Raw genomic sequence first — 27,083 nt, 5'->3', positions numbered from 1 at the left:
TTCTAAGTGTGACCCATACCCTCAAAACCATAGTAGAAAAAAAATGATACAATATTTTTAAAACTCTGTATCATGAAACTTATCTTAAGCAAAGTTCAAAGACAAAAGATAAACTGGAAAAAGACTTTGTAACTCACAACAGACACAAGGTAAATGTCTTTTATTTTCAGTTTTTAAGAATTCTTAAAAACTGAAAATAAACAACAGCAACTGCTGGCAATGATGTGGAGCAACAGGAACTCTAGTTCATTGCTGGTGGGAAGGCAAAATGGTACAGCCAGTTTAGAAAACAGCCTGACAGTTTCTTACAAAGCTAAACATAGGTTTATTGTGTAATCAAGTAATTGTGCTCCTAATTACTTACCCAAGTAAGCTGGAAATTTATGTCCACGTGAAAACCTGCACTTACATATTTATAGCAGCTTTATTCATAATTGCCAAAATATGGAAGCAGCCAACATGTCCCTCAGTAGGTAAATAAACAAACTGTGGTACATTTATACAACAAATATTATTCAATAATAAAAAGAAATGAGCTATCAAGCTTTAAAAAAAGACAGAGCAGTAACCTAAATGCACATTGCTAAGTGAAAGAAGGCAGTCTGAAAAAGCTAAGTCCTTTCCCAGTCCTTTCTGAGTATAGGATCTTTGCTAAAGTTTGCACTATTCCAGCAGCTAGAACTATCCCTCTTTATAATTCTATGTACTTTGGAGCTCACTCACAGCACAGCCCTTATCACTTTCCCTTTGATCAGTTGTGTTCACTGCCTAAAGTACTGCTTTGCAAAGTAATTGCATAAAGATGGCTTAACGTGAACTTTTTTTAAAGAGCAGTGTGTTCACCAATGCATACACAACAAAAAGTTAAATTGTAACCTCATGATTTTTTGGATTTATTATTTTGAGGTAACCCAGATAATTGTTCACTGATTTTATCTAGCATAGACAAATAATATCAACAATTCCTAATCCAAGGAATAGAAATCTATATTGATATCAATCCTAAATTTAAACACAACTTATTCAAATTTTCTCAGTAACAGTCACATTCAATTTGATTATCTCACAGTCAACTCATTTCCTTTATGATCTGTTACATTCCACGTAAATGAATTTGCCTTTGGGAAAGTTAAAGCATTCCAAATATACTTTACTTTACAGAAAGCACTTGGGTAGATCATTAAGCACCCTTAGTTTTTGTGGCTTAATATTCCTTTTAAAATAATTAAAAATTCCCTGTGCTTCAATAAAAAGAATCACTAGAATTGCTGCCTTAATATTTTCTTGTATAATTTCAAACATCGTTTGCTTGTTTTCTTCCTTTAAGGTCCTCTGCATACTGGAGAGAAGCACTGTAAATCGTTTTACACAGTTTAGAATAAAAATTGACTTTCTTTCTCTTTTCACAGAAAGACCTTCTTGGGCATGATTGAGAGCTTTAAATTTACAACAATTATTTTGTATATTGTATTTATTTATGCTATGAAAAAAGTATATCAAGGAAAAGATACCAAGGCATCAGAAAATAGAAGAAAATCTGTGAATGAAGCCAACTTAGAATTCTTAAATAATGATGGTCGTTTTGTACCTTCCGCCAGAGCAGACGGTGAAACATATACTTAAGGGGAGAAAATAAAGTCTTTTGTTGCTGGGTTTCCAACCAACATTGTATTAATTCAATAGGATGTTATTTTTGTGTATTTTCTGGTCCTTTTACCCACTATTCCCACACTCTTTACATAGGATGGGACAGTGAGTTACCTATGAATTTACAGTAATGAAACAAACTGTAAGTGAAAATGAATGTGAGTATTCATTGTTATGTGACTATGCACTGGGGTTAAGATTAGGATATATGATCTGCACAAATTTAAAAGTGAGAGTAGTAGGTAACAGAAGAAAAAGTGTTTGCTCGGGTAATGGAACTCAGTAAAACAAGTGACTAGAAAATAGGTGGAGGTGAAAAAAAATGAGGCGAGAAATTCACAGCCTAAATAAGGAGAAAAGCCTAATACCTTTTTAAAAACTAAAAACATAAACAAAAATAGAACAGTTTGGATCATATTACTCAAGCCTGAAGCCTAATAGACTGAAGGATTTATGCTATTGTGACATCTGTCGTTCATGTGACATGAAGTGGTATCTTTCACAGGCCTCATTCATTTATAATTCAAAGTTGAATTTGTCTAGCAACCTCTGATGCATCTTCTTCCAACCTCTCATTAAAATACTGCTGAAGAAATAAGCAAAAATTTGCATGCTATGGTTGTCAGACAACATATTACAGAATGTGTTGCTTCTTTGGGACTCATGGAAACTAATAAGAAAAACTGATGTTGAAAAAGCGAAGCCCACTTAACAGATGTGTCTTCATTTTGTCTGTCTGCTCTCTGGAAGGAGTGGAGTCTGCACCAGAGAATTTATGAACTGTCTCTCAATTGCATAGTTTTGCGTGAGTGTGTGTGTGTGGGTGTGTGTGTGTGTTTGGTGCACAAAGAGACGTCTTTCACATCCTCACAAGTAGGACAAGAAGTAGAGTGAAAAAGAACAAATATTTAAATATTGCATTTAAATAATGCTAGTGACATCAGCATTATCACAGTGAATGCTAGAAATTATAGTGTTTATTCCAACAGGTTAAAAAATATATATTTTTGGCACCAGAATCACCTGTGGAACTTTTTTAAAAAATGAACCCAACCTTACACACACCCTAGAGATTCTGATTCAAAGCATTTGTGATACAGCCTGGACTTCTTTAAAAAAGAAAATAAATAAATAAAAATAAAATAAAAACTCCATATAGAGTTCTTGATAACTGACAACCAAACTCCAGGACAGGAGGAGATGCTCCTGAGTATAGCAAAGTCACACAACTTGCTAGAATCTGGGAATTGGCTTGGAAGTTATAGATATCAACCTCTTTTCAGGCTGTAGACCTGAGAAAAGATTCCTTAATCACACAGGCAGCAATTTCAAAAACCACCCCGTTGCTAGATTACTGAGCAACAAGTCTGATGGGACCTTGTCCCTGTAAAAGTAAAGAGAGAAATTATGAAGCAGTTCTTTAAAACCTGCAAAGAAAATAAAAGCAACATCTCAAATATTTATGTGTTCAACAATTATTGAGTGTCAAACACCTATCGGGAAAAATAAAATATAGTAATAAATAAAAACAAAGGGCACTACTTCATAAAGCGGACACTTTAAAAGGATGAAGCCCTGGCCCGAGCGGCTTGGAGCAGCTGCTAGGCCTGCGGCGCGGGCTTGGTGTGGGCAGCGGGGCTGGGGTGGCGCTTGTTGCTGCGGTTACCCTGTGGGGAGGGCTTCAAATTCCTCGGGGAGGCCTTGTGTTGAGGGTCTGCTCCCCGTGTGGATTTGGTCTTCCTTTTATACTGTTACCCAGAAAGAACGCTCTTGCAGCTTTCCCAGCTGTACTCCATTCTATTTACTAGATGCTGTTATCGCGGCGCAGAAAGGGGCTGGGGGGGGACTTACTGACTTAAATGGCATTGGGTGGCTTCTGCCCCTAGTCAGTCAATGTTCAAATCCCGTTGCTCCCTGCAGCAGCCGTCTCTCTCCAAATTTCCAATTAGCTGTTTGGCTCAATAACCTGTTCACTGATGGGTTCAAGAAAAGTTGTAACTTGTACTTTATCCAGCTTTTTTTTTGGTAAGGGTGTGGGTGTAATACTGTTTTCTACTCTCTGCATGTCTGAGCTGAAACCAGAAGTCTCACTGTTACTCCTCTGATGTAAAGAAAAAAAGTATTTCAATTAACTTTATGAATTTTTAAGACCTATTTGAATTATTTTTTAGTACCTCTCTTCCTTTCTGTCACCTGATTCCAGTCAATAGATTCTCCACTAACTAGTAAATTATCTATTCGGTAAACAATTCTTAGCATAGCTATCATTCTGAAATATATCTTTCCTAAAACAACTCATTCCATAGGCCCAAATCATCAGGAAAGAGGTTTTTATTTTGTTTCTATGGAGTTCCTTCTATCTTCTCTGCTGATTTTTTTTTAAGACTGGAAGTTTTTAAAAACTAGTAGGTCTTGTTTTGTTAACTCTGTATTTTTTACCCAAAAGAAATCATGTTTGGCTGAAAAAATATCTGTAGACAGTCCTTCAAGTAACTGGCCTATATTTTGTTCAGCTACCAACTTGTTTTCTTCAAACTTGCAACCAGAGGCTCTACCTACATTCCAGGCTCCTTCCAAGTAGTCTGGATTATAGCTTCTACCAATGTGTTATCCCTACAGACACTCCCATTCCCTTATATTCCACATAAGTAACCATAGTATATTGACTCTCACTTCTCCTGTTCTTCCACATTCTCCTCACCAATAGGGATTTATATCTTTATATACATATTGACTATAATTTCAATATGATGGAGAATCAGGAGTGAGACAGAAGAGTAGGTACAAGTGGCTGTTCATTCTAATCTCTTGAACCCAAAACTCTATTATCCGTAGGGCTCTTGTATTATATCCATAAGTTATAAAATAATACTGTAAGTATATTGTTTTTATTGGTTTGTTTGATAGAGCAGATTTAGTTTTAAATGTGCATCTTAAATTTTATTAACTTCAGTTTCATAACAGAAACTACTTTTTAAAAGTTTCATTCTCTAAGATGGCTTGTGGAAAATCAGTGCTTGTGTGCTAACGTAGGACACTGTGATCGGCATAAACTTTGGTCTAAGGCCTCCTGAATCTGGAAAAGTGTTCCTTTGACAATATCTTCACTACAAGCAGCCTTTAAGGACTAGTGTTTTTCTAATATCACACTTTCATTCTTTGGCTAAGACACTTGTTTTTAAGAGAGAGTAACCTGGTTTGAATTGCTAAAAGAAAAATCCCAACAATCTTTGCTACATGACTTTTAATAACCTGATTCAGTTTGTGAGTACTCTGAACAAAATAAGCAAATATATGACATGAATAATAAAGCAGGGAATGGACTGAAAGTCTGTGATGGCACACTGGTAAGCAATCTATTTTCAAAGAGTCATGTCTGGAATGAACAGGAGGAGTTAAAGAACAATTTCTAAATAAAAGAAGACCACATAGGCTTCTTTTAGTTGAAAGTAATACATTTGAATAAAAGACTTAAATATTCACATAAGCAGGGTGAGAATTTCAGTCTCTAAATAACCCCAATATCAAAGCAGAAACTCAATGGAATGAAATAGCTTTTTATAACAGGAAATTTTTAGAATCATTTGGAAAAGAAGATGTGGGAAATATACTCTTGTTGTACATAAGTTAAAAGAGAAATTGCTGTTTTAACATAGAAATGAAGCTGGCTGTAGCCCCAGCTGGGTGGCTCAGTTGGTTGGAGGTTCGTCCTGTACACCAAAATGTTGCGGGTTCAATTCCCGGTCATTGCACATACCTAGGTTGTGGGTTTGATCCCAGGGAGGCAACCAATCGATCAATGTTTTTCACTCACATTGATGTTTCTTTCTCTCGAAATATCCATAGAAACATATCCTCCAGTGAGGATTTTTTAAAAAATTAAATAATAAAGCTGGCTCTAATATCCAGTTCTTAGGGTTGTTACAAATGTCCATCTAAGGAAATCCTCAAGTGCCATTGATGGCTCAGAAATACCATCAGTGAACTTTTATTTTTTATCTTGAGTAAAAAAAAACACATAACACATTTTTTAGGTTCTGAAAGACAAGAAAAGGTTACCTGCAGTACCTCTATTGATTTTAAAAACAAGTTATAGTGTGTTCTCCAACTCTGGGAAACATGATATAATAGGGCATTACAGTTTTGTTTTCAATACATCATTATCCAAAACTTTGGAAATTTGGTCCATTTCTTGGCACTCTTCCTTCCCTGTAACGTTTGCCTCCATCAGCACAGCTCCTGAAGTGGCATTTTCACCAGGCAGACGATACTTCCTCAAAATAATTAAGATCAAAAGGGCTGGGATATAGCTCAATCCTCTTAGTGCTGCTGGCAATCCAAGGTAGAGGTATCTATCAAAAAAAAGTCAAAACATATTAAATCTCACATAGACAGAATGGTGAATACAAACTAGTTTTGCATATCTTTATTAATATTTTATTCCCAGAAGAACACTATCAGCTAATTGTTTTGTATGTTGATCATACCTATGCAACTTCGCTGAACTCGCTTATAATTTGTTAAAATGGTTTTCTTTAGAATTTTCCATCCAGGAAATCCAACTTTTTCTTCTTTTCTAATCTTTTGTTACTACTTTTATTTTTTGACATCAAAGACATTCTAACTTTAATACTGAGAGTGAATGCACTTTTATTCCAGTATTTAATAAAAATGCTCCCAAAGAATCACCATTAATTATCGTCAGTTCATTGAAGATTTGTAAAACTTGCCTTAAAAGCATCTGGATTTGATGCTTTTATAGATGGGAATTTTGACTGATTCAGTTTAAATTGCTATAAAATATTCATGTTTTTATATATTTATAGTAAAATTTTGATGAAATACATTTGTTTAGAAAATTCTCATTTAATATGTTTCCAACTTGTTATATCTAAAACCCATAAGTAACTGTACATATATTCCCTTTTTAATTTTTAATCCTCACTGGAGGATATTTTTTATTGATTTGGGGGGGGAGGAACACTGATTGGTTGCTGCCTGTATGCGCCCTGACCAGGAATCAAACTCACAACCCAGGTATGTGCCTTGACCAGGAATCGAACCTGTAACCCTTTGTTGCATGGGACAATACTGCAACCAACTGAACCACCTGGCCAGGGCCCTTTTTCATTCTTAATAGTATTTATTCGTGTTACCTCTCTTTTTTTGTTTTTCCAGATAATTGCCATTATTATATTTTAAACTTTTCAAAAATACAGCTCTTACTTTGTTGGTTTCATCTGTGATGTGGTCTATTAATTTCTGGCTTTTATTTTCATCTTTCTACTTCTAAAATTTTCTTTTATTATGAAACATTCAAGAATACAGGAAAAAATTAAGCATGTCTGTACTCACCACCCACGTTTTTTAAACAAATAAATTTCTCTACTTTTATTTCAGACCAATTTAACAGAAAATACTAATACATTTAAGTCCTGTGTACCCCTATAATCCTATTGCCTTCTAACCCATCCCAGGTATAACATTATGTTGATTTTATGGATTTTATTCCTAGTTTATTTTTTTAGTTTTACAAAGTATATATGTATACATTCATGATATATATAATTATTGTATGTGTTTTTACATTTAAAATAATTGGCATAATACTGCCCTATTGGGAGAACTTAATACAAATTTAAACCAAATTCAGGTATCCAAATGAGAAAGAACATGAAATAGAAAGAGAAAAATGGAAGAGTTTTGTTCAAAAACAGATTAATATCATGTGCTTTGTTCAAAATCAGATCCATATTTTAAAAAATAAGCTTTTAAGAGACATGAAGAATATTGTGTCAGTGAAATTTAATGACAGAGAACAAGTATCATTTTGGAGATCAGAGCTAGATGGGGAAAGGAAGTAAGGGATTTAAGCTAGTAAGAGCCTAAAACGATGTAGGATGAAATGGGATACTTTAGAGCAGTGTTTTTCAACTGGTGTGCCACAAGAATTTTTAAAACATGCAGTACCTGACTATTTAGTTAGGGGCACTGACCTCTTTTCCCTTAGACTGTCAAATTAAAAATGACAATAGCCAACACAACAGCCGTCCAGTGTAAATGAATCAAAATTATCTTTTCTTTTTGTCAGATTGGCAAAAACTGTACTTTTTGGTGCGCCGCAGAATTTTAGTAATTAGTTTATGTGCCATGGGATGAAAAAGGTTGAAAATCACTGCTTTAGAGAATAATATAATTTAGATAAGAAGCTGATGTACACTCCTTACCTTCAATAATGTATTGACTGCAACCAATTTAACAAACAACATTTTGAAAGGCTAGGTTAAGGAAATCATCCATGTTTAGATTTATAAAGTACTTTGAAAATATTAAGGAAATGAAATTCTAGCACATTAATAAAAAAATGGGGATATAGTATCAATATCTATTCTGGAAACAAAGCAAAAAGTAGACAAGTCACTTGACAGAAAATACATGACAAAGAAAATACTTAACAAAGACATGATTGGTGCCATTTTATGCAGTTTATGATAAGAAAACAATTCTTTAAAAAAGTATTATCTTTACCTGAAGTGGGTGGAATCATATATCCTGCATGCTCCTGACTCACCACATTTAAAAGTTGCCCAGTGTAAACAGGTGGAGTCCATTAAAGCTCCAAAATATATAGGTGCAGGGATTCCAGCTACAACAAAAGGGAGAAAGAAAAATGCATCAGCCAGGTAAGAATTTAAGACACACTGTTTTGTTTGGAAGCATTTTAATTTCCTCTATTTGTAGAACCAACAAAATTAACCAAATCTAAATTTAAAACTTTAAATTTTATTTTGGGAAATAAGAAGTTACTTTTACCCTTAAAGTTTCTAGATTATAAAGGATAAGTAATCTTATGGGCAAATGCAACATAAAACTCACTGATAGAGAAAAACATTGAATTAATGATTTTTTTTTTTCTGCAATGTTTTGGGCCAATCATGTGTACATTTTATTTTAACATAGAATTTCCTGTTCATTTGATTTTCAAATCCAGTAGATGAAAAGTAGAATTAAGTTAAGGTCAGATAGGACTTTTTTAAGTAAAAGAAAGAAGTTCTCTATTTCCTCTTGCACTTCATTCTCATACTAGTTACAAAATGCTGTTTAAGGCAGAAGGGATAGTTGCTACAGGGTTACTCTGAGAGACTGATTTCATTTGCTTAGTATTGAATCACCGTCTGAGGGAATGTTGGAAAAAATAACCATTTTTACCAAATACTCTTGTGGAAAATGCATGTACTCCCACACCAAGAGACTTCTCTTCAGGCTTGATACACCTACAAGATAAACGAATTCATGAATAAAATAAAATAAAGAGATTTAAAACTACCATATACAATGGAATATTACTGGACAATAAAAATGACTGAAATGCTGCCATTTGCAACAACCTGGATAGACCTAGAGGGAATTATGTTAAGTGCAATAAGCCAGACAGGAAAAGACAAGTACTGTATGTTTTTCACTTATATGTAGAATCTAAAAAAAAGGTACAAATGAATAAACAAATCGAAACAAAAACAGACCCATAGATACAGAGAACAAGCCGATGGGGGAGGGGGGAGTTAAATGTTTTAAAAACAAAGAAATTTTTGAAATAACGCAATTTTTGGAAAATAAATAAATAAAAACAACTGTAATTTCTTTTTTCTTAATTTTTTATTTATTGATTTTAGAGAGAGAAAAACATTAATTTGTTGTCCCACTTATGTAGGCATTCATTGGTTGATTCTTGTATGTGCCCTGATTGGGGATCAAACCCACAACCTTGGCGTATCGGGACAATGCTCTAACCAACTGAGCTACATGGCCAGGGCCTACTATCATAATTTCTTAAAAAGACTATTTGTGTGCTAGTAGCACAGTGAGCATTAGAAAATGTCCTTGCATGCTCAGGTCTTGGTTATTCAAGGCCTGATTAAAAAGTTTGTAGCCTACATAGGAACTCACTTCTGGTTCTTGGCATTTTACCCAATACTTTTTCTTCATTCATTTCTATCAGAAAGCTATCAAAGAAGAAAATATTTCACATCAATCTATTTCTAGATTGATATGAAGTAGTAGTTCTTTGAAGTAGCAGTTCTTGAGTCTAATAATTCAACCTTTAGTCTAAAGCAAGAACAATGCAACCCTAGCTGTTTTTAAATTATTTGTATTAGCAAAATACAGAAAAGCCAAGAATCTATACAAGAAAATGTAAGGAGGAAAGAAAGAGAGAATAAGAATTTTCAAAAGGCAGTGATGAAAAAACCCCAAAGCAAACATATTTTAAGCGATTTGGTATCATTTCAAAAGGCACACTGATTTCTTGATTCTCTCCAAAAATTTTCCCACCTTTTCACTGTTGCCTGAAATGCCTGCAAGTAGAAACGGAGACTGTAATTCCCCAGTGGCACTTTCTGTGCCTCACTCACTTCCGCAGCAGCCTTGCTACCTGCTCAAAGAATTCACAGGGAGAGTTCCTCGGGACTCTGTTTCCGTACCTGATTAAATCAAAGCTAAGATAATAATAGCAGCTTTCTTCACAAAAGGATGCAATACATTTTTTAGTAAAAACATCATCTTATTGGTATTTTCTTGGTACAAATATTTAAACCTTAAAATATAAATGTGCCTCTTTTTGTGTTAAACAATGAGAATTTCACTAAATTAACTCTAGGAAATAAGGAAGAAATAAAACAAAGGGAAAAGTCAACAGATGTAGAACATGTGTGGAGCTACCTTTAAATTTTCATTAAAATTCAGTAATGCTTAATGCAAATCTCTTAATGAATGACATACTAGAGCACTGAATTCTTAGACCATGGGCTCCGACTCGCTTTCTTAAAAAGTTACTGTAATAAATGACCAGAAAGGAATCTAAATAAAGAAAATATTAGTGTACCTCAGGAGAACCATATATCCAGGTATGGCAGATAGAGAATAAATGAAACTGCTGATTGATGACAAGATTAAAAAGTACTGGAGCATCATGGAACAGTCGTGTCCTTTGTCACACAACCCAAGAACTGCAGATGAATTTCCTAAGGTTTGAATGCAGCTACAGTTTTGGAACACCTGTTAAAAACAATATATTATTCTATTTAAGGAAGAAAAATCTTAAACACAAATCTGAAATATTTTTCACATCTTCAATTGGACCAAGATGGAGAATTAATTCCCTTTATTCTCATCTCCTTTATAATGTCTCTCAGAATCAGAACAAAGAAATGAAACACAGAAGGGTGGTTTCAGAAAAATGATATTTCTGAAATATTTGTAGTAGCTCACTTATCCTGAAGTCATCCTTTTTAAAAATACATACTGTTTCGCCACAATACTAAGTATGACAAACAAAATTTGTTTCAGAATGCTCAGTTGAAATATCTCGATACTTAAAATAAATAAACCTTTGTTTAAAAAAAAACACAGTTTGTTGCAAAAACAGAGTAAAATTAATTCTTTTTGGAATTCTAATGTTTCCAAGTTTTAATAAGAATTAAAATTTCTATTTTACTTTTATCACCAGCCAACATTTTTCGGCAAGAAAACATGCCAAATTCCATCTTACAAAGCTGTCAGAAGGTGAAAAACACAGAAAACATGTACATACATATGCACAGAAAAAAGTCTGTAGCAAAACGATTAGCTGGATATTTAAGATCAAAACTGTCAACTTTATCTCAATCATAGTATTTCAGCCCAGAGTATCTTTTTAAAATATATCTTTATTCATTTCAGAGAAAGGAAGGGAGAGGGAAAGAGAGAGAGAAACATCAATGACGAGAGAGTCATTGCTCAGCTGCCTCCTGCACGCCCCTGACTGGGGATGGAGCCCGCAACCCGGGCATGTGCCCTGACCAGGAATCGAACCTCCATCTCCTGGATCCTAGGTCGATGCTTAACCGCTGAGCCATGCCCAGCTGTGCAGTCGAGAGTATTTTTTAAACAAATTATCTGAGTAATAATGTCAACTGCTATAAAATTAATGATTAATGCTCAGACACTATAAAGGTTTAAAATAAGATCTAGGAAATAAAAGGTAAATCAAGTGAGCATGTGAAAAAAATGTTTATTTTTTCCACAAAAAAAATAATTTGGTTTTGAAGAAAGACTTTAATTGTACCAAATGTGGGCCCAGTTCACAGTTGGCAAGTGCCAATGCAGTTCATAAATCAAAATTCCAGTAAATAAAAAAAAATTTGACCAATACGTTATGTTACCATGTTTAGTCCTGTTCCAACGAATGTCTCACAACCAGCAAGACAAGCTGACATATATGACAAACCATTGCTACCACACACGGGGTCCCATGTTTTAGTTGGACAGTTGCAATTCATGTTGCAGTCATCAAGGATGGTATTTCCAACATGTAAATCTTGTGACATTCTGAAATGATTTAAAATAATACCATGAATACTGAAAGACTGTTAGAGCATTTTCTCTCTTTTTTTATCCCAGTCCACAGTTAAATTTTTTTCCTCCCCAAAATAAAAACAGAAATCTTCTAATCATCAATGTGTGGCCTAGGTACTATAGATATGACATAAAAGATACCTGCTTCCATGACCACACAGCCACTTTTTCAATGATTTATTTCAGATTAAAAAACAACCAATCAATAAGCATTATTTGAGTGCCTACCATATGGGAGGTGTTTTTGCAGGTATTAATAGAACTTGAAAATAAAGTTGACTTAATCCCTATGGTTGATCCATATAGTGGAAAGTAAGGAGAGTGATCATATCCTATAAATGCAATCTTAAGAGCTCACTTTAAATCTGTAAGTCCAACGCATAATATAGGTAATACATTTAGCTCTAGAAACATAAGTACATGTGTAAACAAATATATTCTTCTAGTATAAAAATGTATCAGGAACTGAAATCAGGAACAACCAATGTTGCCATCTTGATAACCACCCACCCAGGAAGCCTGACCAGGGAACCTGGGCAGCCATCAAGCCCATGCTACAGCCTCGCTGAGGCGGGAGCCAAGCCAGCAGCCCTGCTCTAGTGTTATGTATAGCTTCTGACTCCGCATAACCAATAACCCTGGGCAGCCTCAGAACCTAGCCTACAATACTGCCAGACTGTGGAGCCAAGTCTACAGCACTGCCCAGCAGCAGAGCTCAGCCTCTAGCCCTACCCAACGGCCGAACACAATCTGCAGCCTTGCCCAGTCATGGAATCTAGGCAGTGACCCCGCCTAATCATAGAGCATATCCTACAACCTCACTCAATGAGAGAATGTGGACAGTGACCTTGCTCAATCAGGGAGCACTGTTTCTAGCACACCCAACCTTCCTATAGACCCAGAGAACCCTCAAAATACAAATATAAAAGTATTCAACAATGAGACACAACTATGCAAATGAAATACATGAACTTATATATGAATTAATGCATCATGTATTAGGATTTGGTTATCCTAAATTTAAGCCTATTGCGAAAACATATAAAAGCGATTGAGACTGTATGCTCAACTCTTAGTTTTACCCATTTATGAGAGTATAAAAGATATTGATAACATATCCCAATGCAACCTAAAACTATAAATCTATAAGTAGTTTCTTTTGATATTCACTTTGATATCTACTAGGATACCACAAAGACACACACACGTGCAATCATAAACTTACCAACGCTGTGATATGTTCCCAACCTATTTCATAAACCTGGAGCCTGAATGCATTAGGTTATAACTGACAGATGGAGGAAAGATGAAAGACCATGGATTACTGGCATTAGGTCATGGATAATCATTGGAGAAAATATGTTATTAATTATTCAAGGTGTATAACATTCTCTAATAAAAAACATACCCTTTATAAGAGGTGGTTACTCCAGCAACTGAAGAATTATCACAAGTCATGAAAAAGCATGAAAAGTAGAGAATAAAGTCAATGAAAGATAACCAAAATGCTATGTGGGCAGCTTGTTTGACAGTAATCTTGAACTTTTTCATCATTAAACCACCAAATATATATCCAATGCATATTGGAGGTAAGTTGTAAATACCTATAAATGCAAGAAAAATGTTATTTACAATGTGACTTAGCAAAAGAACAAATATATTACTTTTATCTAGCATGTCTTGCATAAGAAACTATTTAGGACAATTCACAGTAAAGATGGCTGATTGAATTTTATCCCTACTTTGTTACATATTATATGAGATTTTTAAATTTCCCTCACTGTCAAAGTATATTTTGAAGGCTGTTATTATCACTCATTTAAGTGATTGCAGGAGGCTGTAAATTTTTTGTAGGATTCGGGTAGGAGTGACAAGTTGAAGTCCACTTGTAAATTACTGCATCCCATTTTGGGGGTGTTATTATATACATATGATTTGTATGATTTTGCTGTTGTTTATTTCCACTTTGGTTAAGAATTTGACTCAGTTTAAGGTACTTTAAAAGATTACTGCTGAGCCTGTGATTGTCAACTATATTTCCATTTCATGTCTTGCTACTGCCCAGTACTCTCCTTACCCTACTCCTCCCCACACAAAAGGAAAAAAAGAAGAAAAAGGAAGAGACAGCCTTAGGGTGCATTCTTACATGCCAGGCAGGGTCTGCTCCCTGAATCACATCCTTGGAAGAGATTGTTCAAAATCCCTTTCCAGAGTCCCGCACCAGAGAGTCTGATTTAGTCTGTCTGAGGTGGGCACCAGGTATCTGAACTTTTAACAAACACTCCAGGTGATGTGGATGCAGATAATCTAGGAAATTTACTTTCAAAACTGTAAAAAGATCCCTAGAGAAACCTAAAGTGGGAGGTGTTGTTGGGGCGTGGGGGGGGGGGGCAGTGTGGTCACAAGAAAATCTGAATATATGGGCTGCAGAGACACCTGAAACCACCAGGGGGACCATGGAATTCATGACTGGGAGCCAAGAATAAAATCTGAGTAAATTATTGACTCCTCATGAATTAACTCTGTCTTCTGGATTGCCCACCTGAAAATTGTATCTGATTTGTGCATCCCTCAAGATTTTCACAAATATTTTGAATTTGTGTTCTGACTTGAGAGGGAGCAGAAAAGAGAAGAAAGCCAAGCTTTGTTGATTTCACCTACCATTTGTTGATTTCACTGGAGAGCAGAAGGGAGAAATGTACCAGAGACAGAAATATCCTAACAGATTTTAATTGAGGGGTTTCCTACACCCATCATCACTCTGTTTACCATTTCATTGGGGGGGAGGGGACAGTGGGCTAGTAATGCAGAGGACAAGCGTACCAATTAGGAAGATTGCGTCTGAGGTTGATTTTCCATATTGCTGTTCCACATATTTAGGCATGAAGAACATCATATTAACAAATGCATTGAACTGTATCACACTTATTAGCATAAAAATCGTGTAAACTGGGTTGCAAAAAAGACTTTTCATGAATGGTAAAAAATCTGAAATGAAAGAAAGACAGTGTCAAACTAACTTGACTCTGCATTTTATGATTGACTTTTTCCTGAAACATCAACTTCCCCTCTACAATACGTCTTCCTGTCTTATTATGCACATGTTAATCATTCTTTTTAGCCCTTAAAAGCTGAAGCGTGTCATTGTTTTGTCAGCTCCTGCAAGTCAGTGGCGCAGCTGACTAGGTAGGTATCATAACACAATAGTTTTACCTTCACCAAGTTACCATTGTGTCAAGGAAAAACTACAATGTGACCAAAACAGTGCCTGTGTCCAGAGCATTTCTTTCGTCCTTCTACTTCTCCTTCTGTTAAGATCCTCTCTTCTGCAGAGATCATCTAGAATGAAAGATGCTTGTTCTGTTCTCTAAAGTCTGGAATAAAGTCAATTTGATAAAGAAGTTCACACTCCAATACTGATATTATCACTCCTGAATGCTGAAAACAAATATGTATTTGGGAATCCATGGGGATATACATCTTCTCAAGTACCAGGTATTTATTTTTCTGCTCCTTCAGAACATCAGTTTCGGTGGTCCTGCCAATGGTTCACAAGGAAACGTGCTTAAAACCACCTGGGTGTCTTTTAAAACAACCAATTTCCAGGTCCCACTCCCCCCAGATCCTGATTCATTAGGTACATGCTAAGGACCATGTAAATAATTTCACCCAACTTTTCCCTGTTTGTGTGCGCTGACAACACTCAGAGCCCAACTGTGCCCATCTCTAGCAAATGCTCTGGGTCACACTGCTGCCCTCTGGGGCCAAAGTCTCACTTATAGTTTCTTTTCACTTTCCCTGTCTTCATGTTCTCGGTCTCAATGACCTTGCTTATTCTGTACTATCCTGGTTTGCTTAATAAACTGCCTAAAATCCATTCTGGAACAAAGTATCAGTAACAAAGCAAACTGAAAGAAGAGGAAGCATAGCTCCATGAAAAGAAATGAATCCTAGTGGTAGAATTCATATTTATGAAGAAAATACATAGCAGGGGTGAGAGTTGTGTTCAGAGCTCTTTGGAGCTTTTGAAGTCACCCATTTTGTTGACATCCCGGTCCTCATAGATGAGTCTCAGTAGTTCAAATTTTTTTCTAGAAGTCTTCTACTAAGCTAAGCTCTTTCCTAGCTTTGAAAAATGATCCTACAGACCACAAACAATATTCTATGTTAACATCCTCTCTCGGTCCATACCATCCTTTTGAGAAAAGTTGTACAGACCACAAATAGTAGTCTATGTTAATATCCTCTCTCAGCCTAAATCATCCCCTTGAGAAAAGTTGTAATATATTCATGGTGACTGAGAATTGGCAAGATTCTGAATTGGCTCTTAATGATCCAGGAAGTATTAAATTATGTTCAGTTGTGTTTTAAGTGAATTTGTAATTGTTAACAAAAGTTGTGTGCAAACTGGTATTATAATTTATGGGTGATGTTACAAGTAGCAACATCAACAATAATACTAATACTAGTAGCAGTGATAACAGTAATATGTGCCTGAACTCCTGTTATTCTCACACAACAACTCTATAATTATAACTACTATTACCATCTCCATTTTACAGGTAAGGAAACTTAGCCCTACCCTACCTTCTAAATAAGCACTCTTTAAGAATTCCAAGGCCCAGGCCATACTAATTAAATCAGACCTCTTGGGAATAATACAGAATTTCCAGGCATCAGTTATTTTAAAATTTTCCCAGGTGACTCTAATATGTGGCCAAGTTTTAAAATCAGTGTTCTTGAATACTAAATACTTAGACTCTCCTTAGCTCCCCACAGAAACACCTTCTGTAAATTATACTTTGAGCTTTTATTGATAATCTATACCCACTCCCCCCAAAATAAAGAACTCTTACATGAAATATGCTCCTGTATTTGCTAGGAGACAACTATGTGGTTCAATAGTACCTATATTATACAATTGTTATTATTTTTTTTACAATTTGTTACTTGGGGAAGATTTTCTCTTTAACAACTACCATTCTACCCTCTGTCAAATATAGATATTTATATGATCTGTTATGTTTTCTTTTTCTGTCTTAACTTCCAGGAGACTCACAGCTAAGCTAACATCTTTGGTTTCAGAACTATACACTTATTAGGATTACTGTATATTTTTCCTCCTTTTGTTCTTAGTTTTCATTTCTCTTTTTAAAATTTGACCTTTAAGGTAAATGGGACTAAATAAATAAATAAATAAATTTTTGAGTGCCCAGACTGATATAGCATTTTATATAAATACTGATCTAAGATAATTCAGCTTTGAAATTATTTTATTTCTAAGTAGCTCAGGAAGAATCAGACTAGACATTGACTGCTGACTGCTAATGACAAATTGTCCTAATGCAGCCTAGAATGTTATAGTGCTAGACTCAAATACAGACATATCTATATAAAATAAAAAGTAAATTATATAATATTTAAAATTTTTATATTTGCCTTTAGTGATTCCAGCATTTTCCCTCTTGACCTCTTCTTTTTGTTTCTCTTCTTTGTCATTTTTAACGATGTCAGCATTATCATTTGGTCCTTCCTTTGCAAGCGATTTGGGCAAAAAGAAAAAAGGAATGGCCGTGAGCACATTCACTCCTGCACAAATCAAAATGCCAAACCACCATGCACCGACCCAACGAGTATCAGTGGGAGTGATGGTCAGATCATCTGTAAAAAAATATACACATTTTTTATTAGCTTTAGTCATCATTTCCTGTGTGAACAACAGAAAAAAATTTTAATTACTATTCTCAGGTTCTATCGAAGTATAAAGTTTGTACACAATTCAGACATTCATAAAAGTCTGACAATGCTTAGTGTTACAATATTGTTTAGCAATAAATTAGCTTGGAGATCTGTTCTGTAAGTGTAAGGAATTTATAAATAGGTACTTATTAAATAACTACAAGGTCTATTTAATTATCCACAAATGTTTGCTTGATTAAAAGAAATTCAAATCTATATGCTTAAACCTTTTAAAAATAAGAAATATGGTTGTGGTATAGTAGAAAGAGCACTGAATTTTGACTCAGAAGATCAGCATTTTATCTTGTTCTCCTGCTCATTGGTATGAAATATTTAAAACATTATTTAAACTCCTCCACTATAGTTTGCACTCCTCGAAAGTATGCAGTAATCGCTGTAATTGAAGGTCAAATAAAGCAACAATGAACTTGATAACATACCTGAATTTGCTTTGTGTACTCTAGACACTATAACTAGATTTTAATGAATTACCTGTGTTTACAGATCCGGTGTCAACATAAATATTTGCACAGAAAGACGCTAACAAAAGTCCAAACAAAGGACCAATGATAGCTCCTGTTTCTACAAACCCTAAAAATAAAAGAAAATATAAAGTTGTAGTATAGTTATACACCCACATAAAGAGCCCTAATTCCACAAAAAGTCTGAAAATTGAATTTTTTTGCTTTAGATATTTTTGCCTTAGATATTCAATTTGTAAGAAAATTAAGCTAGTGTTCAAATAAATAATAAGTTTGTTTCTGTAAACGTTGGAGAAGGAGCCTCTTAGTTTAAAGCCACTTTCTCTAAGCCTCCAAATTCTCTTTTTCTGGATCACAGCTAAAGACTTGCTGGAGCAGCATAGGCTGGGATCATGCTATTATCAAAGCCACCATATAGAGTAAGATTCTTTTGAGGCTTTCCATAGCCACATTTTTAGAGAAATTCTAACCCAGTTCCATGTTATGATAAATTTCTTGTTACATATTCCTCAGAAAAGCTTTACTCCCAGATCTCCAACTTGAAAGTTTCTCTGGCTTTGTCCTGTTATTGATACTCCACTTCTATTATGAGCTCCTTTCTTACCCTTCACATTCTTATCTCCTATTTCCAACAGTCCCCTCTGTCTTCCTAATTCCTTACTCATCTGGAATTTCATCATTAATTATCTCATAACTTTTCCACAATTCAGAATCTAATCTGAAAATCCAGACATGAGCTGCTTCTATGTACTCTTTCTCTTTACTTCAAAATGTGTTTGCCCATTGCCTCTGCCTTCTCTGCAGCTCTATAAGCTAGTGTACCCTACATACATTCGATTCTTGACGTCAACACCTTCTATCTTCTCTGAGGTATTGCTCAACCAAACACTTCTCTTGTGTTTGTTCAATCTCCTCCATCCACTGATATCTACAATACCTCAAATCCACCCGGCTCTCTTTCACTATACTCTGCCTCTCCTCCCCTATCAATCAATTACTCTACTCAAATCCTTCCACATTCGACTGTTTTCTTGATGTATAGCTAATTGAGTTACAGTTATTTGATTATTTGTACACACATATTCATTTATTTTATTTTTCAAATTTAATTTAATTTTAAAAAATTTAATTACACATACATATTTATCAAATTTAACTGATTTCCAATTATGTAGTTATTTATTTACTAAACCTTATAAGGACCATGTCTTCTTTATCTTAATATGTATAAACACCCTAGCATTTGTTCAATAAAGAAATATATGTTTAACAATAGGTTTGTTAATTTATTGCAGGTGAGCATTTGTAGTCTTTTAATGTGAAGGCATCTGAAAGGATCGAACACAAAAACAATGTAAAAGATTACTGTGAAATCAGTGAGTCATCAAAAGCTGCCCAAAGTTATTTGGGGTAATGATTCCTAAATATTTTAATTTATTTTGATTATGTGTAGTTCTGTTTCATCTTCTCTCACCCTCTTTGACTTTTCTGGTTTTTAAAAGGTCTGTCTACATTAATTGCAAAATGTTACTATACTCAAAGTTATGATTTTATAAACAACAGATGAAATAACTAAAGAATATAAGCAAGTTATGCATACTAAATTAAAAATATTTAGGAGATTGGAAGACAACACCGATGATGAATTTTAAGTTGGCTATTGTGGACGGTGACATTGATTGATTTTAGAAAAGAAAATTTCAAGAAACAACCAAACATATGAAGACAGGTAAATTATAAAAAAGCCTGACTAGGATGGAGAGATTGTGATGAAGTGATATTATATAGGAAACTAAATAAATAAATTGAGTACAGAGCTATAAATAATAATAAGTGTAAATATCAGATTTAGTAACTAAAGAGCCAGTATGTTTCATGAACGTGGTAGAGAAAACATGATTAAAACAATGTTTGAGACAAATTATACTGCAAGAATGTTTATGAGAAAATAATAAAAGAAAATACTAGAAATAAAATGACCAATGAAGTTATAATAATCTACAAATGAAGTAATTGAACAAAAATAGACAAAATGAAAATGGTGAGAAAAGTTCTGAATAAGGGACATTTTTAAGAAAACATTGGTAAATCTCTTAACAGACTAGATACAGAATGGAGCCAAGGAAATTGAGGAGTCAAAGAGAACTCCAGGGATACTATATTAGTGGTATTTTCAACAGCAAAGGGCAGATTTAGCAAAGTGGCTTATTTGGAGTTAGCATGTAATTGTTGCATTGAACAAACTTTTATTGGTGATCAACTGTGCCAAGGTACTCTGTCATTCTGGAAGCCAGTAAGAGTCCAAATAAATAACTAATATCCACCCTCAAGGAACTGAACTATCTTGAAAAGAAGTTAAGACAGATTTTCAAACTCACCAATATATAAAGGAGAGTTTTCAGGTTTGGCAAAATCTTCTATGTAGGAAATACCCAAAGGCATGATGGGAGTTTCACCAATTCCACGTATCATATTTCCTACTAGTACATACACCCACATTAATGATTTAACTTCTTTCACACACTCTGAATTAAAATGAAAAAACACATTGCATTAGTGTTTTGATAGTAAAATATTAAGCTATAAGTATACCTATCATTGTAAGTTTTTGGTAAGCATTTTACAGTTCTTATGTAACATGACACCTTGTAAACGATTTATATTATTATGTCAATAATGACTCACTGAACCACCCCTCTTGCATTTTTTGAGAGTACTTAGATATGGCCAAGTGTAAGTGGCATGCTGGAGCCATTTCCTACTGGGTTGGAAGAGATGTGTATACTACATCTCTTCCCAATCCAGTGCTTAGTGACAATACATTGGTAGTTTGATAGGAGCATTTACACCACAGAAATTGGCAAGCACTAGAAGTCAGAGCTATTTTTCCCTCCAGAGAACCAGTTTTCCAGCAACTATAGGACCTAGTTAGCTGTTATGAGTGCTATTCCATTTCTATACTAACTCTAGGGAGAGAAAAAACACAAATATCTCTCCCTAGCATCGATACTACATTTATAAGATTTAAATAAGAGTCTCACTGAAGTTTGAATTCTCTACAGCTCTAATTACTTTATAGATACTAAAAATACTTAACTGGGTAGTAATTACATTTTTGGTGGTACTGTAACCACCAAATAAGGTTTGATAAAGAAATTCACCCAGATTCTTGGACCAGCAGCTACTTAGAAGAACAACAAAGACTAGGCCAAAGGGAACTGAAAGGGAGAAAGAAAGACAGATCTCTGAAAATTTAGTCATTTCTGTTCTAAGCCAAAATAGCTGTCAAGGAAGATACTCTGAAGAGTTACATTTTTCAGGAAAGTGAATTATAACTTATTCTCATTTACTATAAACTGGCCAAGTGCCAGCACAGATGTGAGGGTCCTGAGCACAACTGGATCTGGAAATTTCTTGTGAGGTCTATCTCTCAGTCATTTCTAGTACAGAAAATTACAGTCTCCATTGCTGGGTATTCATATTTTTTCTGTGGTGAGTACAGTGGTTTGTGTCTATAGTTCATAGGCAAACTCTAGGTCTACTCTAGGGCAAAACTGAAAATCAAAGAATTAATGCACTTTCCAGGAGATACACCAGACTGGGAAGTTTTTTATCTACTACAATGTAGGTGTTTTTTTTTTTAAATAAAAAGAAATAGGAAATAGGACCCAGCCTTCTGTCAAATCAGCCTTTGACAGAAGCCAGCTCAAGAAGGGAGCACAGGGCACTGCTGATGTCACTATTTTCCTTTGTTTCCCCAGGGGATTCCTTTGGCTTACAGTTTCTGAGACTGCTTTCTTATACTCCTTGAAATTATTATGGGTCCTGATTTCACTCATTGGGGACCATTGTAAGTTCTACTGATATGAATCAACAGTCACTTCCAGACTAAGTATCACCAGATTATCTAGTTCCCCCAGGAAATGAAGGGCCAGAGACCTGCACATTTGTGCCTGGGATGATGTGGAAGCCAGGAGAAGCAACACTACTGTAAAGCAGTGTCTCTGATAGAGAAGGAGAAACAAAGACAAGTTCCTCGTTCAGTAGAAAGAGAAGAGAGTAAATGAGAAGTAGGGCATACTTGCTGCTTTCTCCGATCTGCTATAGAAAATCAGTGATATAACACAGATCTTTAAAACTTTGTTTCTGTCTCTATTTCCTAAAATAGTACAGAACAATTTATCAGTATAAATCCATTCTTCTAAGATGTTTTCTTCTGTGGAATTAACTCTGCAGTGGCCCTTGGATGGATGTCTTTGACTTATTTTTAAATAACTGTTTTAAAGAATAGACAAAGATTCCTTAATAAGTATATTCAAATATATAGGAACAACATTCTCTATTATTAACCATACTTAGTCCCCTCTGGGATCCCCTCCAAAGTTTCTGAAAAAAGGAAATATCTTTTTTTCATTTATCTTAGTCACTTAATCAAACCCAATAACTCATTCAAAACCCCTCAGCAACACATGTTCAGTTTCAAATTCATTGAACAGAAAACAATAAAACGAAGTTGACAACCTGATGGATCTTCTGTTGGTATGAAAACCTGGGTTCCATTTTCATTACACAAGAAACTGTTGGAGGACAAATTGCCTACAACTGTAGATTCATATTCGTATCTGTATGAACACAAGGAAAACACATTTATGTTAGAAACTGATAAAGGCAATGTAAACATTATGCAGATTAATTCCTGCTTCACTTAAGACATGACATCCAAATTCAGTAAAGAACTCTCTTCATCTTTGCAACCTAATCATCATAAATATAAAAAAACTTGTCACTCACTATAAATGTACAATCTCTTGACAGCTAGCTTTCAGCTATCTACATGTGGATGATCTACCTTTAAGATTACCTAACATCAAATTTCCGTAGTTTGTAGGAGACCATTCCCTGGAAATAATTACTGTGGGACGAGGGACAAAAGCTAAGAAAAATAATAGACTCAACAAAGTATAATTAAGATAAAAGATTTGGGGGAGAAAATGCAACACAACAAAACAAGTCTCTAACTTTGGATTCTCTGAGATTTGCTCATAACAAATATACCCCCACTTTCTGAGAATCAAAACACTAATTCTGCATGTGTTCATTAACCCCTAAGAGAAACAAAACCTTTGCCCATTAAAATGAGAGACCTTAGGAGAAACTCAAACACTGTGACAGCACAGTGTAATGACTTTTACTCTTCTCATAAGAACAAAAGGATTATGGACTGTGACTATTAGGCAAATTACCATAAGATCCACATACCCTTTCTCATAATGCAAATTATCCTAAATTATGAAAGAATGGAGGAAAATAAGCCAGGCAAAATCTCTCTTTGTTAGAAATTATGTTGGATTCATTTCTATATTTCTATTAGATAAAAGAAAGCTAAAAGAAAACTTGCCCTCTGAGTTCCAAATGAGCTAGAATGTTAAAACATCTTCCCGTTAGAACAACTGCCTAGTCATGCCCATAGAGTTTGTGAACTGTCTCCATATCTGTGATGCCATGAGACATGCCAGCTTCAGACAAAATAACACCTTTGGAAGAGGGTGGAAAGAAATGTAAACACAGCTCAACATTGTATTGGAGAGGACAACAAATAAAAGGACAGTAAAACTCTTTGCCTGGAGACTTATGATCCCTATAGAAATCCTGAGAAGATAAAATGTCTTTTTCATTTAACTTACCCACTTCACACCTAATAAGTCATTCAAAGTCCATTCATTCCCAAAATGTCAACAAAATGACAGTGAATAGATTTTAAAGTAGAAAAAGGAAGAACATAACACCACAAAGATAAAGAGAATGGAAGATTTCACAGGAAGATTTTGAAAATGAGAAAACAGATAAGTGAGTGGTCACTGAATTAGTAGATATAATAAATGCAACCCTAAGTAAGTGCCTACAGGGAGACAACCAAATATGTGCCACATATCCCAGGAAAGTTTCAGGCCAGATATAAGACATTTCTAAATTTGGGAGTAGGCATGGTCCAAAAAACAAGAGGACTGGTTTAAAGTGTGTATAAGGAGCAGTTAGACTCTTATAGACATCCTCTGACATTCCAACTGAAAATGGTCTTTGACTCTAGAGTGTTTGAACAGGCACATTGAGGACAGGAAGGCCATACTAAAAACTAAGGCTATTAGGTTTAAAAAACATACATACTGAAAAGTGAAATTCCCACTCCCACCTAGAGTAGTCAAGCTTCTACCTCCCAGGCAAGACTGGAGAATCCCTGCCTAAGATAACTAACAGGTTATGGCTGTTCTGAACCATCTAAATATAGCCAGTCCCTGTACAATCACCATACAAAGAAGTCCTCCATTAATCATGTCCTACACATTTATACAGAACTTCCAGTTAGCTTGTTGTTGTTATACTTCTCTCTGAAATATGATCCAATAATCATGAACCACCAGAGATATGAGAAAACCCTGTATCAGTAAAGAGAGACAAAACAAATAAAACCTGTACACTAGAAGGAGACACAGACAATGAACACAAATGAAGGAAATTTAAATAGGAAAAGACACTGCATTTTTTAAAGAAAATAAGATGTTCCTTAAAAAGACATGTTCAAAAAACAAGAGAACTCAGATATTAAAAATATGATAGCAAAAGCTAGAAATCTACTTAAAGGTTTAGAAAATAAAGTTAAAGAAATCTTCCAAAAAGTAACAAGAAGTCAAGAAGAAAGAAAATTGAAGAAAAAAGTTGAGAAACATATAAACTTAATCCAGATGTACAATCCAAGTAGTAGAAGTTCTAAAAAAAGAAAAATAGAGGGATAGTGGAGATATTATCAAAGAAATAGCACAAGTAACTTTTCCAAATGTTTAAATTGAAGGCACCTAGCACACTGAGACAATTATCATGAATCCAGACTTGGGAGCTTAAGAGAAAGCCCCAAAAGAGCCTGGGGAAAGGAAATGGCATACAATTCTCAATAGTAATACTAGAGGCTAGAAAGTATTGGAAAAATATCTTCAAAATTCCTAGGGTAGATATTTCCAATCTAGAATTTTATACCTGCCAAACTATCAATCAAAGGTGAGTAGAATAAGAATTACTTCCCTTAAACACTTTTTCAGAAACCTATTAGACAATGTTTTCCACAAAGAGAAGTGAAAGTAAAAAGAAAAGCAGATGATACAATATCCAGGAAATAAGTAACTAATAGAGGAAAGAGGGAAAGCAAATTCCCAAGGATAATGGTGAGGGAAAATTTCAAGGAAGCTGCCATGTAACAGGCCTAGAGAGTTCCCATTTGGATTGTAGATGAAGAGTTGGTGGTAACAGGAGAGATAGCTCCAAGGTGAAAATGAAATCATCTGAACACTTACACAATGGATTACTACTCTGCCATAAAAAGGAAGAAAATTTTACTTCTTGTGACAGCATGGATGGTCCTGGAAAACATAATGCTAAGTGAAATAAGCCAGTCAGAGAAAGACAAGTACCATATGATTTCACTCGCGTGGAATTTAATAAACTGAACTAACAAACAAAACAGAGACAGACTCACAGATATAGAGAGCAGGCAGACAGCTCGGGGAGGGGGGTGTTGGGGGAGTGGAGGGATCGAGAAAAAAAAAAGAGAACTCACGGACATGGACAACAGTGAGGTGATTACAGAAGTGTGGGGAAAGAGGTAGAAGAGGGCATAGGGAGGACACATGGCGATGAGAGGGGAAGAGAAACCATCTGATATGTATGAGTATATTGAAAAGATGCTGCCCTACCAGGACAAAGTTTGGTGAAAGTGAATCAAATTTTTCCCCCTCAACAATTATTTCAGATCTTCATCATTCTCCTCAAGCCACCTCTCATCAATCACTTTCCATACTTAATATTTTCTCCTCTGTCAAGAAAGTTGGGGCAATCCAACATGAAGACGTCTGGGTTTCCCACCCTAGGGCCTTACCACCTTCCTTCAGTTTCAGAGGTTGTGGTGCCTATCCACACATCCAAGATCAAACAAACCACCTGGGCACTTCCATTCTCTCCAGTTGAAAACTGAACCTAAAAACTCATCAGAGACTGAATGCTTACCGGTCCATGAGGAAATGAGGTAGAGACTGTAAGAAACACCCTAGACCCATAACTGCACATCCGACACCAATCATTATAGGTCTGTGAAATTTGGTTCCAAAATAACTCACAAATATAATCAAAAAAAGATTTCCTAGGGAAAAAAATGAGATAAAAATAAATATTTCACTAAGTACATACAATGGCTTAATGAATAGCCTAATTCAATCATTTACTATCTAGCACTTATTATATAAACACTCTCTCAATTCCTGGGATTGGCGCTAGGAATTCATGAAACAAATGAATAACACAGAACCCTTACCCTGAAAGAGGGTTATTTTCCAATGTTGAAATGCACATAAACAGATCCCTGTGTAACACCAACAGTTAAAAAGGTCAGCGAAAGGGAAGCCAGTGGAAGAGACTGAAGACTGGTTCTGAGAAATTTCAAAAGCTCTATTTGTGATTATCTACCCTTAGGAAATGTAATGCAAAAGCAGGTGTCAGACCATATGTCACCTCTGGCCTCTCCCTCCACACCTGCTCCACGGAAGACTGTAATGTTTTCCTATGCTTGAAAAAAGAAGCAAAGGTAAAATTCAGGTAGATATATGTTTTATAACTTATGATTCAAATGTTTATATTGGGCAACATAACCAAGCCAGAGATCTATGTTTATTTCTATTTCTTTCCTTAGAAGTAAAAACATAGTGGATTTCCCACTTTTCCAACTGCTCTTAGAAGTAAGTCTGGATTTGAGGAGTAAATAACTCAATGAAAAATTAATTC

The 27,083-nt window shown here is 35.1% G+C and overlaps 2 protein-coding genes across 3 annotated transcripts in view; one reads left to right on the top strand and one right to left on the bottom strand.

Moving 5' to 3' along the window:
• LOC308552225 (solute carrier organic anion transporter family member 1B3-like) overlaps nucleotides 1-3,101 on the top strand; it is a 51,132-nt gene extending 48,031 nt beyond the window's left edge. Inside the window, exon 16 of one of the 2 annotated variants that reach the window (XM_081127315.1) lies at nucleotides 1,410-3,101. In XM_081127315.1, the coding sequence (XP_080983441.1) occupies nucleotides 1,410-1,623 (214 nt within the window). In that variant the 3' untranslated portion in view covers nucleotides 1,624-3,101. The remainder of the gene's footprint in view (nucleotides 1-1,409) is intronic. The other variant, XM_081127316.1, reaches the window with a different exon arrangement.
• A 1,777-nt stretch (nucleotides 3,102-4,878) lies between these two features.
• Nucleotides 4,879-27,083, bottom strand: part of SLCO1A2 (solute carrier organic anion transporter family member 1A2) — a 96,971-nt gene continuing 74,766 nt past the window's right edge. The window contains exons 7-18 of the mRNA XM_081127859.1: nucleotides 26,313-26,445; nucleotides 22,782-22,882; nucleotides 20,639-20,785; nucleotides 18,271-18,369; nucleotides 17,479-17,700; nucleotides 14,863-15,027; nucleotides 13,448-13,643; nucleotides 11,847-12,012; nucleotides 10,529-10,701; nucleotides 8,857-8,921; nucleotides 8,176-8,293; nucleotides 4,879-5,999 (exon numbers count right to left, since the gene is read on the bottom strand). Of these exons, the coding sequence (XP_080983985.1) occupies nucleotides 5,783-5,999; nucleotides 8,176-8,293; nucleotides 8,857-8,921; nucleotides 10,529-10,701; nucleotides 11,847-12,012; nucleotides 13,448-13,643; nucleotides 14,863-15,027; nucleotides 17,479-17,700; nucleotides 18,271-18,369; nucleotides 20,639-20,785; nucleotides 22,782-22,882; nucleotides 26,313-26,445 (1,802 nt within the window). The 3' untranslated portion in view covers nucleotides 4,879-5,782. The remainder of the gene's footprint in view (nucleotides 6,000-8,175; nucleotides 8,294-8,856; nucleotides 8,922-10,528; nucleotides 10,702-11,846; nucleotides 12,013-13,447; nucleotides 13,644-14,862; nucleotides 15,028-17,478; nucleotides 17,701-18,270; nucleotides 18,370-20,638; nucleotides 20,786-22,781; nucleotides 22,883-26,312; nucleotides 26,446-27,083) is intronic.

Source organism: Miniopterus schreibersii (genome assembly GCF_964146895.1).
Source record: "Miniopterus schreibersii genome assembly, chromosome: 2".
In the NCBI taxonomy this organism is placed as follows: Eukaryota; Metazoa; Chordata; class Mammalia; order Chiroptera; family Miniopteridae; genus Miniopterus; species Miniopterus schreibersii.
Note: the sequence above shows the minus strand (reverse complement) of the source record. Positions and strands in the feature narration are given on the sequence as shown.